Source organism: Ambystoma mexicanum, chromosome 2q (assembly GCF_040938575.1).
Source record: "Ambystoma mexicanum isolate Mex_15411 chromosome 2q, UKY_AmexF1_1, whole genome shotgun sequence".
In the NCBI taxonomy this organism is placed as follows: domain Eukaryota; kingdom Metazoa; phylum Chordata; class Amphibia; order Caudata; family Ambystomatidae; genus Ambystoma; species Ambystoma mexicanum.
Window position 1 is genome coordinate 1,116,084,655 of NC_090924.1, and position 13,567 is coordinate 1,116,098,221.

General features: G+C 42.3%; 1 protein-coding gene across 1 annotated transcript in view; it reads right to left on the reverse strand.

Annotated features, from left to right (window-relative positions):
* The window catches only part of LOC138568836 (ATP-dependent translocase ABCB1-like), a 615,126-nt gene that overhangs the window by 381,518 nt on the left and 220,041 nt on the right, over positions 1 to 13,567 (reverse strand). Inside the window, exon 7 of the mRNA XM_069646608.1 lies at positions 13,165 to 13,368. Coding sequence (XP_069502709.1) covers positions 13,165 to 13,368 — 204 coding nt within the window. The remainder of the gene's footprint in view (positions 1 to 13,164; positions 13,369 to 13,567) is intronic.

Below are 13,567 nucleotides of genomic sequence, written 5' to 3' on the forward strand. Positions count from 1 at the left end.
CCGAATATGAGTGTTTGTGTGCAGTGCAATAAAAATATGTGAGGCAATTACAATCCAACATTTTCTTCCACAAATTCCCCCTACAAACACAATCAAAAGCACGGGAAAGATTCAGGATGGTGATTTATACAGCCTTCCCCTGCAGCCTTAGCTGATTTGATAAAAGCTGTAGTAATAAACAATTTTGGACGTTTCCCAACCCCTTCCTAAATCCCGCTTGACACACATCCAGCACATTTTCCCTCATGGCCAAGGATTCTAGTTCTCTCAATAGTAGATTAGAGAGTAATTTGCTGCTTGCATGCAACAGGAAAATTGAGCAATTGTTCCTGTGGTCTGAACTATTGCCCTTTATATTATATTCCTCCACGAACTTCAACCACCAATAACCAATGTCAACACAAGTGGACACAGCAACCACATGCTTATCATCATATAGCTCCATAAATTGGATTGGACTGTAGTGCAACCTGAGTCTGTGGCGACTTAATGTCCAAAACAAACTGGGGTACTTATTAGTAGCACTCTAACCAATGATTCTCAGTCACGTTGCACCACTGGTTCTTGTGAAATTGTAACACATTGTTGAATGCTTGCATTATAGTTCGTGCCTCAGCCTCATTGTTCAGTGGAGAAAATTTCTCAAACATTCTCAGAACTTCTTGTGATTTTTTTTTATTTATTGCACTTGTTTATCGAAAGCATGGTATCATTCTGAATGATGGTGTTGATGTTTTCAAAATCCTCAAGAAGCAGGATAACAACCTTGAACCGTATGGACATACTTTTGGGGATCGGTTGAGTCCGGATCATTCGCCTGCATAAGTGAGGCCACACCCCTGTTAAACCTACAGTCATGGATGGGTTTCTAAATCACAGCAGAGTCTCTCTCATGGATCTCCAGACACTCAACCCTTGATCTCCCAAACCAACAGGGTCCACTCATATCACAAACTCCAGTGAGAGGAGACTGTGATCACTTGCCACTTCCGACACCACAGACAGCTGAGCGCAATGCTTGAAAATCTCTTGAGATACAAAAATATAATCCAATGTGGAAAGACCCCCCTTTATTATTACTGGGGACTTTGAATACCAAGAAGCGCGCCCCCTGCTACTTAGGTCGCGTGCATTCCATCGCAATTTAGGATGCAAGTGCTCCCTCACAACTTAGGCTGCATGTGATTCTTAGCATTTCCTCTACTTCTAGATTTCCATGGACTGCCTGTGGTTGTGTATTGTGCTTTGTTGGGTCACTACTGTTACCCCACACTTGTTGTATTCCCTTACATCTTTAATGTAGGTTATCTTAGACTACCAGTGGTTGTATTTTGTTCTTTGTTTGATTACTACCATTTGTCCACTTGTGTTGTATTGCCTGCTTTCTTTTCTTTCCATTGATGGCCCCTCCGATCACCAGCAGGTTCTGTACTGTCCGTTGATATGATATGATATGATATGATAAGTCATTTATAATGCACCTATACACAAGTGTTGACACTGTTGCTTGCATTGGCCCTCCATCCTCGTTAGGACCTTGCTAGGTCCCAGTATTTCCTGTTCTGTGTACCACCCACTCCCCCCTCTGTGTGTCCCCCTGCATGCCTCCCTCCTGTCTGTCCATTATGTATGACCACCCCCTCTCCCTGGGCTCCCCACCCACCCCTCTCTGCATGGGCTCTGCCCACTTTTTACCCTGCACCCTCTATGGTGCTCTCTGTCTCCCATATATTTCTCTAGCTGCTATTCTATCGACTATCCTATCCCTCTTACTAAGTGTGTCAGGAAGAAGCTCAAAAGGGACATCTTGATCTCCAACTCAGGCCTCCCTATTGTTGATACCAACACCAGTGCTTCCTCCAGACAGACCCTTACCCACATCCTCTTTGTCGTTCCCTCTCCAGGCCTTTGGACTCGCCAGATGGTCTCTGTTCTCTGCTTTTTCCTCCTCTCCCATTAATGCTGGCCCACCTTACACTCCTCTAAAACCATCATTCATATCTACTTAAACGGTACTGTCTTGGTCCACGGCCCTCAGGCCAATCTCCTCCTTTTTGATAGCGGTTTTCTACGACTTATCAACTTCCTTTCTTCTCCTGCTATCCCTACTTACCCCTCTCTGCCTCCTCTGTTTCCTCTTTCCTCTGCCTCCTCTCCGGCACCCTCCGCTGCTTCTTTGGAAACCCTGTTGCCTCCTTCCTCAGCCACCTATCTGGCACCCTCTGCTTCTTCTTCAGCCACCCTGATGCCTCCTCCCTCAGCCACCTCTCCGGCACTCTCTTCTTCCTCTCTGACTACGCTGCCACCTCTTCCTTCCTCCTCTGCCCATTCTCAGGCACCTCTAACACTTCCACAGGGCGTACCTCAAGCCTGTAACCCAACCTCTGAAGTCCTTCAAAGGTGGCAATCTGTTCCAAACCACTCCTCTTAACTCTTGCTCTGCTGTCAAACATTGCTCTGAAATCTGCCGTCTCCTGGAAGAGCTTGGTCTGGATGTACTCGGTCTCACCAACAATTGGTTCACAGTCAGCCCTGTCACAAGCTTTGACACTCTCCTTCCTGATGGCTAGAAGATCCTCCGCGAACCCAGAACCAACTGTCACAGCGGGGGTGTAGCCCTGATTTTCCTGGAGTGGATCGTTGCTTCTGTCATTCAAACGCAGGACTATTCCTCCTTTGAATGCCTGGTCTGCAGGCTCTCTATCTCTCCTGGCCTTTCTCTCACTGTGGCCACTATCTACAGGCTAAGAGGAGAATAGGACCCATAGGCACACCCTAGTAACAGGAGTGGTAAATTTGAGAAGATGGGGTAGGTTTCAAGTTTGTTAGGAAACTAAGTAAAAAGAGGTAAGAGGTGCAGAGGAGAGAAAGGCAACCTTGACACCTAGGTTGCACTAATAATAGGACAAAAATAAGTTCCCAACATAGGAACTTACGTCCCCTGCACACTATCTAGTATCTGGATGACCAGACCAACATTTATAGAAAGAGTAGTAAAGTAACTCTATGAAATAAAGTCTTAATAAAGGACGTGTTGGTATGAAAAAAATACAAATTCTTAAAAAAGGACAACATTCAATCGTTTAAGGTCACAAGAAACAATCTTCATTATTTATTCTTGATAGTGCAGCTGTGGTAGGCCCAACGCGTTTCGAGTGAAACAGACACTCTTCATCAGGGGCAAAAACAATGATTCTAGGAAAAAATATGCACAATATTTAGTATAGAATAATGTATAAATCCAAGTGAAAACTTTTTACCAAATGTCTTTTCTGACTCGACAAAGCAAGTGGTCCCATGATTTTGTACAGTAATTAAAACCCTAGAACATTCAACATGTATGAGATTTGCTGGATACAGAAGAGTAACTGACAACAAGTAAATACTTATTCATATATTTTGGAAAAAACAGACATTAATTGTTTAGATAATAGATAATATAGTGTTAATGTGGATCACAAAACAGATAAGTCACAAAAGCATGAAGAAAAAAAAGGGGGAAAGAGAAAAATCTAACCTTGTATGTTTTATATAAAAAAGGGGGACTGGACGGGGACTGTAACAGGAAACCCAGTCATTCGTGTATGCAAGGAACCCTTTATCTGAAAAAGTAGAGCATAACAGAACTCAGTTCAGTCAGAAGTGAGTTAGAGGTCTGAAACAAGTCAAAACATGGAGATACACTTACATGCTTAATTGTTCATCCGGATGGGGGAAACCATCAATTGAAAAAATAAGCGGATAAGAAAGCAGAGGGTCTTGTAGTAGTGCAAGGGCTTGAACACTATGGATAAAAGTCCAAAGACAGAAAGTCAGGGTGAGGAAAACTATATGGAAGGAAAAAAAGCGGGTTCAGCAGAACCCAAAGGTAATATAACTTACCTAACTTACTACAGCGTTGCAGACAGAGGGCAGGAGACCGGCAGGTAATCCGATTCCACCTACAACTCCGCCGCCATTTATGTACTATTCGTTAGTATGACGTCACCATGCGCATGCGCGTGATCCGTCATTATTAGAGCTGCTGTGAAAGCGCAATAAAATTATGCGAAAATAGATGGCATTGCCCCGTATACGGAACGGATAGTGCCTTTGTCTAGAAAAAGCGAAAAATAGGTATAGATGTGTGACTACCAGTTTGGGAGTGTTGATACTCTGACGTCATCACGCAGACGCGTGCATGACGCCACTTGTAAACAACCAGTTGGTATAGGAAAAAACAGTTTAGAGAAGGAGGTGCTATGTTCAACAAGGCCTAGAAGTTGTCCAGGAAGTAGCATGAAACGATCAAATGTCAAAATACTAAGTTCAAGGAATCGCTAAAGATAAGGTATGAATAGAGCAGTACCTAAGGAAGGGCAAAAGCCGAAGGAGGCGTAGAAGTGTACGTCGGGGAATTAAAGAGGAGCTCACTGCAATCTGATGACTTAGTAGAGACAGTTAATATTAGATGGTATAATAAAGGTGTTTCACAGGATTGACAAAGTCCAGAACTGCAGAAGGACATTAATTCAAAGAAGCATGGAAATGATGACAATAGAAGTATTAATCAAAAAATACAATTGTTATAAGGTGCCTAAATACATGTTCCATTAGGTAACATCTTAACAACATGTCTCAACATGTTAACATCTTACATTAGGTCACTTTTTAAAAGAGTGTCTCAAGCCCAAAAAGGCAATCTGAATGCACCACCAGCGCTATTGTCTAACTTTCTATGTAGTCAAAACATAGAAAAAAACACTGCCCACAAATGTGGTTCACATACTTATGATTAAGTTATAATCTATTTAACAGAGAAACCACATATATGGAAATGTCAGATGTGTCTACATGAAATCTTTAAACTGATAGACATTTTGGACAAGTGTACCCTACAGATGACTGCCAACAAGCTGCCCCTTGGAATGGTTCACAGTCTTTAGGTTAGGATCTGGTCTTCTCAACTATCATTAGTTGTGGAAGAATGTGCCTAATATTCACATGGAATAATCCAGGTAAAAGGAAGAGTAAGGAATAATATATGCTCAGATAAATGGGCCTAGGTAGTAGTCCTCATTGAGCCCAAGAGGGGCCATTGCATCTAGCCTATGTATCCAATACAGTTCCCTTTGTGCCAGTAGTTTTGGTAAGTCACCACCTCGTTGGAGGGGATGTACCACTTCTAGTACTGCAAATCTCAACTGTGAGATGTTGTGTTTATGGTCTCTAAAATGCCTGAAAACCGGTGATTTGACATTTTTAGTTCTGATTTGGGATTTATGTTCAGTCCACCTTTCCTTCGCTTTTCTACTGGTTTTCCCAACATAATATTTCCCACAGGGGCATCTGATGGTGTAGATGACATTTTTGGAATCGCAAGTAGCAAAGCTTTTTAAAGGGATCTTGTTGCCATTATTCGGGTGCCTAATATAATTGCCTTTAATGATGTTTGAGCAATGCTGACAATTTAAGCATGGAAAAGTGCCATTTTTTAATTTTGTCAATACCCTTTGGGTGGATTTTTTAGGTCTTTCTGCTCTGATTAACGTATCTCTGAAGTTTCTTCCCCTTTTATACGCTAACATTGGAGGATTTGGAAAAAGGCGGTTGAGATTGGGATCTGATTTGATCAGGTCCCAATTCTTCATAATGATTTTTTTGACTTGATAACTCTGTGCAGAGTATTTCAATGTATAGATCAAATTCGATTTCTTCTGTGTGGGTTGTTTGTTAAGAAGTTGATCACGAGGATATGATTCAGTCCTCGTAATTGCTTGTGTCAACACTTCCTCCTGGAAGCCTCTTTCCAGGAATCTTGATCTCATAGTGTCAAATTCTGTCTGAAGTCTCTGTGTGTTGGAAGTAATCCTTTTCGCACGTAGCAGTTGACTGAATGGTAAATTTTCTTTTAAGTGTCTCGGATGGAAGCTATTGAAGTGTAGGGAGCTATTAACATCAGTCGGTTTTCTAAACATAGATGTAATCAAGACCGTGTCTTGCCATTCTACAGTTACATCCAAAAAATTCACACATGGTGAACCGATTTCCATAGTGAATTTGATCCGGGGGTTACACTGGTTGAGATATTGCCAAAAATCGGTCAGCTCTTGTTTTGTGCCTTTCCAAATCCCGAAGACATCATCAATGTATCTTAGCCAACAGTGTATTTTATCTTTCCAATGTGGGTGGTCTAGGACATGCGTCATCTCGAAATGGAACATAAAAATGTTCGCATATGAGGGGGCTACTGCTGAGCCCATAGAGGTGCCTGCGATTTGAAGGTAGTACTGTTCATTAAATCTGAAGTAGTTGTTATAGAGTATCAGATTAATAAGTTCAATGGCGAAGTTTTTTTGGATCTGGATTTCGTCATGTCTTAGAATGAACCATTCCAGGGCTGCTATGCCCTCATCGTGGGGGATTGAAGTGTAAAGACTACTAACATCCATGGAGAATATTAATGGATCATCAAAATTGATCTGAAGGTTCTTGATACTTTGAAGGAAATGTGTAGTGTCTTTCAAATATGTAGGTATTTTTTGTACCAGTGGTTGTAGAGCCGTATCAAGGTAGACAGCCAAGGGTTGGAATATGCTGTCAGTGCCAGCAACAATCGGTCTAAATGGGGGGTCTTTGGAGTTTTTATGAATTTTGGGTAATCCATAGAACACAGGAATTATTGGATTGCTTTTAATCAAGAATTCTTCGGTTTTATCTGAAATCCAATCCATAGTACTAGCTTTCTCTACTGCTTGTTTGATAATAATGCTGATGTCATTTGTGGGGTCATGGTCCAATGGTAAGTAGGTCTGTCTGTCTTCTAAAAGTTTGAGACACCCAGTGTTGTAAAACATTGTGTCCATAAGTACAAGTGCACCCCCCTTGTCAGCTTGTTTAATCGTCAGGGAGGCGTCATCAGCAAGCTCCTTGATAATTTTTAGTTGATGTTGCCGAATATTGTGTTGGGTAGATGTGTCGTATTTAATTTTCCTCAGATCACGAGTAGTTTTAGTTTTGAATAGATTGATGAGTGGGTTGTTAATTTGTGGATGGAACGTGCTCGGATTCTTCATCTCTAGAAAGTCATGTTCTTTAGCTGGAGGTAATTGCCCCAGGTTATCAAAGAAGATCTTGAGTTCCATTTTGCGTATTAATTTGAACAGATTGACTTCTTCTTCGAATAGATTCGTTGAATTTGTAGGGATGAATGAAATCCCTAAACTCAGAGTGTCAATTTGAGCTTTAGAGAGTTGTCTAGAGGAAATATTGATAATCAGAGGAGAATCTACTTGTTCTTTTGGCGTGGTTTTCTTTTTCCCTCTTCTGGTCGGGCGTCTCCTAAAAAAGGCTGAACAGGAGTTGCAGGAATCAATATATCAGTTAACCTTGGAGTGGGTATGTCACTTTCTGTTGTTATGGGTGTGGCAGTAGGATTAGATGAGCTTGTACTAGGTCGTTCTTCTAGTTCCCCACTTGTAATGTCACTGCTGTCAGTATTATTATTCAAGGATGGTTTCTTTAATACTCCAGATGGTCCAGGTCTTTTTTTTTTTTTTTTTTTTTTTTTTTTTCCCTTCCATATAGTTTTCCTCACCCTGACTTTCTGTCTTTGGACTTTTATCCATAGTGTTCAAGCCCTTGCACTACTACAAGACCCTCTGCTTTCTTATCCGCTTATTTTTTCAATTGATGGTTTCCCCCATCCGGATGAACAATTAAGCATGTAAGTGTATCTCCATGTTTTGACTTGTTTCAGACCTCTAACTCACTTCTGACTGAACTGAGTTCTGTTATGCTCTACTTTTTCAGATAAAGGGTTCCTTGCATACACGAATGACTGGGTTTCCTGTCACAGTCCCCGTCCAGTCCCCCTTTTTTATATAAAACATACAAGGTTAGATTTTTCTCTTTCCCCCTTTTTTTTCTTCATGCTTTTGTGACTTATCTGTTTTGTGATCCACATTAACACTATATTATTTATTATCTAAACAATTAATGTCTGTTTTTTCCAAAATATATGAATAAGTATTTACTTGTTGTCAGTTACTCTTCTGTATCCAGCAAATCTCATACATGTTGAATGTTCTAGGGTTTTAATTACTGTACAAAATCATGGGACCACTTGCTTTGTCGAGTCAGAAAAGACATTTGGTAAAAAGTTTTCACTTGGATTTATACATTATTCTATACTAAATATTGTGCATATTTTTTCCTAGAATCATTGTTTTTGCCCCTGATGAAGAGTGTCTGTTTCACTCGAAACGCGTTGGGCCTACCACAGCTGCACTATCAAGAATAAATAATGAAGATTGTTTCTTGTGACCTTAAACGATTGAATGTTGTCCTTTTTTAAGAATTTGTATTTTTTTCATACCAACACGTCCTTTATTAAGACTTTATTTCATAGAGTTACTTTACTACTCTTTCTATAAATGTTGGTCTGGTCATCCAGATACTAGATAGTGTGCAGGGGACGTAAGTTCCTATGTTGGGAACTTATTTTTGCACTATCTACAGGCTGCCTGGTCAGGGTGCCCTCTTCCTCTCTGATTGGGCTGATCTCTCTGACTCCCTCCTCACCTCTACCTCTCAACTTCTCCTCGCCAAAGAGCTGATCATCCACCTGGATGCTACTAGCCCCTCTTCAGGGCTGTTTCGTAACCTCTGTGACTCTCTCTCTGTCTCTCTCTCTCTACTCTTCCCTCTGGCCCAACTCACTCTGCAGGGAACACCCTGGATGTTCTGATCTCCTCAGACCTCACTTCTCTAATTCTCTTCCCTTAGCTGGGGCCTCTCTCTGGAGTAGCCTTCCTGCCTCTCTCAATCTTGAGCAGTAGCACCTCCAATTCCGGAAGCAACTCAAGACCTTCTTTTCCACTTCCACTTTCTCTCTCCCGCTCCCTTGCTGATTCCTTGACTGCTCTGCAAACTGGTCACCTGGCCACCCACTGAACTTTTGGTCCAGGCTGCTGCATGTCCAGTTGCCCCTGCACTGCCTCCGAGCCTCCCTGCACTTACAGGCCTGTATCTGCAACCCTAAAATCTGATTATCTGCACTTATGAGCCACTCACCGGCAGCACTTATGAGCTACCTGCACTCCCCCCCCCCTGGCACTTCTTCTCCTCCCTCCACCCTGCACTTGCACAATATGAATGATTCAAGGCCTAGTAAGATCATTGTTTAATCCTCCCTCTCTCATCACTTCCTTGTCTGGTCGCGCCTAGAAACACTTTTGTACAGGCGCGTTATAAATGACTTATCATATCATATCCAGGCATTCGCTATTAGATTGCCCCAGGCCCATCAAGTGTGATTCATCTTCCATTGACCAATGAGCCAAAAGATCAACTAGGGTTGCTGGTAAGGTCTCTACGGTGGATTTTTCCGGGATTGAAAGATGCATTAAATAGTATACAGGACTTGCTCATCCCCCTATTCAACTCTGTCCAGGCTAACCTCACAATCAGTATATCAGAGGAACCGGATTCCAATTTCGAAATTTTGAGGCCCATGTTATTTTTGACTGCACAGAGCAGATCACCAAATGGTCTACCCATCAACCCTCTACGTGCCTACACAACAAATATGGAGTAACCCTCTACTGCAGGAATAGTCTGCAGCCAGGTTTCTTGAAAGCAGATTGCTCCATAATCCTCGCCTCAAACGCAGAAAACAATAGATCTGACTTACCCCTTGCATTCCAACAGGCCAATTTCAAGGACTGACTTCAGTTTTTTCAAACCCCTTGTGCAGAGTGCAAGTAATTCAGTATAGTGAGCCAATCCCGACTCCATATTTCCTTACCTACTCCTTGGCTTCCACTCATGTTATACACAGAACAGGTTGCATTTACCCCATGGGTGACACTGATTTTTAAGCGGGACCTATTGGCTACATCACAAGCTTCCTCAAAACTATTAGTGTGTGGCACACTCCTGGTCCCGTCGGAGGGCCCCCAATGTTCAAACACATCATATCCAAAAGCAAAGAGCATATGGGCATCTTCAAACACTACTGTTCTTACCATGTTGGAGGTGAAATGCAGCCTTAAAAATGGACCTGGTTGTACTCACCGAAGTCCGCTTGCATTATACTGATGATCGTATCAGCCTTAGGTACTTCATTACGCATGGCCAACACATGCTATCGATTAAGCGGGAACCCCTCCACATTAAATAGCCATTCAGTATACAAAGAATGGGAGTCTGGCACATTTGGGTAACAAAGTGCCTGGCTTAGTGAAATGATTATCGGAAGTTGGCACCCCTCAACAGGTGTGAGCCCCCTCCAGTTCCCAAAACCTTTTTTCGTGTACCACCCACCTGTGACCTCTCAATATGATGATCTGGCTGATTTTTAAATTCCGAAACCTGTTTTTTCTTGTTCACACTTAATGGTCCCAAAATCTTTGAGTGCTGTTGTTCTAATGTCAGAAAAGGAGGGGGTCCAGACGTAGCCCCCTCACAACTGGCTCTGATCCTACCACACTGTCCATTGGGGCCTCAATGTCAGCACCCCCCGGACAGACGGAAGAAGCCCCCCTCAACCATGAATTTCAAACAAATACATGTTTTTATTTCGTTTTCATGTTTTTGTTATTGATACTCTTGTCAACCAAGAATAATTGCTGGGAGTTGTTCTACCACATCCACAGCACATACATCCACTAACACAGAGGGCCCTGTCTCCACAACCACAACCACAAGCACATCACTCACAATTTCACTGATACGGCTCAGATCCACAAGTTTGTTTTTTTTTAAAACATTTTTAATGGCGTAAAAACTTCCTTGAGCCTTTGTTCTTGGTTTTCGGAATGTTCTTAATATATTAAGACTTGACCCCAGCTAGTTGCCCCGATAGGTGGCCATTCACTGCCACAGACCCCTTGATTGACAATTAAAGAAACCCCCTCAAGTAATATCTGTATTTCTTCTGACACTGAACCGGGCATTATGATTAGGGATTGGGGTTGTGGCCAATCGGCTAACGTTCACCTCATTTGAACACAATCCTAGATGGTTCATGCTCGGCATTCTGAGTGGATTTCTATGGAATCTATTTCCAGTTTTCAGGTGTAAAATTCAGGCAGATTCCAAGGGAATTTGTTGGTATAAAGTCAGTATAGACGTATTTGCTGGTTTTGAAATTAATTGTTGTTTTGAGGTAGAGTGGCAATAAATTAGTTATGTGGTTAGTCAATTTAGAGTCTCACTCCATCTCAAAACAAAAAGAAAATCCCCCATGTCTAAGAAAAGTGTAAAAATAGATGTTAATGTGTTATTCCTCTCACTACATCTGTGTTTCTCATATGGGAGACTTTCCCTACTCTTTTAAAGCCGTATTTCCACTCTACACCTTTTAGATCAACTGTGCAGGAAAGAAGTCTGTCCCATATTAAAGGGGGTATTCACTTTATATGGGGTTTTCACAATCTGCCTTTCCCCCCAACATTTAGCATCTGCCTTTCGTGCTGCTTCTAAGCTGGTAGTTGGTGACAAAAGGGGTTTGACAATATTTCCACAATTCTATCTAGATCCCTGCAGCTAAATAAAGTGTGGAATCACAGTCAAGCTTTTTTCCTTGCAGTTCCATGTGTTTGGAATTTCTTTCACCCTTCCTTCTGACTTGCCCCATACTTGCCCCATACCTGTTGATTTTCTGTAAACATTTGAACATGTTTCTTTTTTCCAAAACATTGAATTTTCCTTTATATGTTACTTTTTCGGACCTGTTTTTTTATTTTATTAGGGACACCTCTACCCTTGCATTCATTGCAAATTCCTAACTGTAATGGTCAGATCTATATACGTATTTTATTCAGCATTGCAATCAATATCTGCTTTAAATAAATGTCAAATGTGCATAGTGTCTTCTACCTGAGGGCTGCCTGATTTGCTTGGTGTCTCTTTGTCAGAAATTAAGAACACAACTCCCCAATACATGCCTGAAAACCATGTTGCTGTGGATGTCGCATGGACAAATGCATCTAAAACCGTTAACCCTTAGAAAAACCATGAGTAGTGGACAAGAGCCCGTCCTGAAGGAGCTGAGGATTGTAATCTGGCATGTTACTCTTCTTAGCCAAAGCCAAAGCCAACATAATCAATCACTCTTCTTAGACCTTTTCCAAACACCACACCAAAGAATTATCCCTAATACTTGCCGGAAGCATATCCGATCCAATGAACCATCCACACCCTATAGCCCACTCATGAGCCCTCAAATCTCAAAGTACAACCCTTCTCTTCCAAACCCCAGCCCTTCCAACCTCCATCCCCATCGAATGTCCATCCTTGGGCAAGGCCAATCTCTGCTTTGTGGCCCATCTCTGTCCCTAGGTCCATCCACACAAGTCAGTCCTCACCTCAGGGCCTTTCCAAGCCTTGAGGCCCCTTTCCTACTCTCATGGCCATCCAGTACCCAATACAAAAATAATGTATACTGCTTATTAGTAACCCGGCGAGAGCGAAGCAGAATGCAACAAGCATTCTGATTGGCTCTCGCCAGGTCCCTACCCGGCTGGGAATCCCTCCGTCGGGATTCCATGGCCTTTGTCCCCAGCGGGGAGGTGTGGCAGCCCTCAGCCAATGAGGAGGCTCGAAGTGGGCCATCCCCGCTCCGAGCCTCCCCGCGGCTGAGAGGCTGCCTTCGCCCCCCGCCGGGGACTTGGGTAAGTCTTTTTTTTTTTTTTAAATCCCTTCCCTCCCAGCCACCCACCCAACTTACCTTCTTGGTCCTCCCCGCTCTGCGCCTCCACACGGCTGGAGGCTTCCCTCGTCCACCGCCAGCGACGCAGGTATGTTTTTTTTACCTGAGACGATAATGCCCCTGAGGCTCCGGTTCTATTGCTTAAGTATTTGTTTCAACATATATAACCTGCATGTCGGTTTTTGCTTTATTCAGATAAACTTATTATACATTCATTATATGTAACACTAACTGGAACATATCTTTCACAAGAACAAGCACAATGTCAAATATTTACATTGTTGACAGTGTGACTATGTATTATAAGGAGTACACTACTCCTCGCTGCACATATACAGGATACGTAAAGTGACCTTGATGCTTCTTGACCTCCTAATGGAATTCAGACATCTTTTTCAATCACAGATGTGGTTAGAGAACTTGTAGTAGACTTGTATCATCTAATATTCATAAGTTGTGCAGTAGCTTACCTCTGGGAGTTTACTTATGAAGTCATATGCATTAGCTTCTCTGGCTGCTAGTTCAATTTCATGGTCAGTCACATCTTCTCGGCCATAGCGAATGTTCTCTGCAATTGTGGTGCCAAACAATATGGGTTCTTGGCTCACAACCCCAATGTGTTCCCTTAGCCATTTCACATTGAGGGTCCGAACATCGTGGCCATCCAGCATAACCTAGGAATGAACAGAAATGACCAGTTTGAACTGCTCTGACCAACAACAAACACATGTTCTGTCTTAAATAGACAACACAATAGTACAACCGATTGAAATCGTTAGTTGTGAGTCAGTCCACATATCCTGGTAGTTCTTTTCAGTATGCATTGAAACCATGCAGCACTACATGGCTATAATAGGCTGGTCAGAAACAATG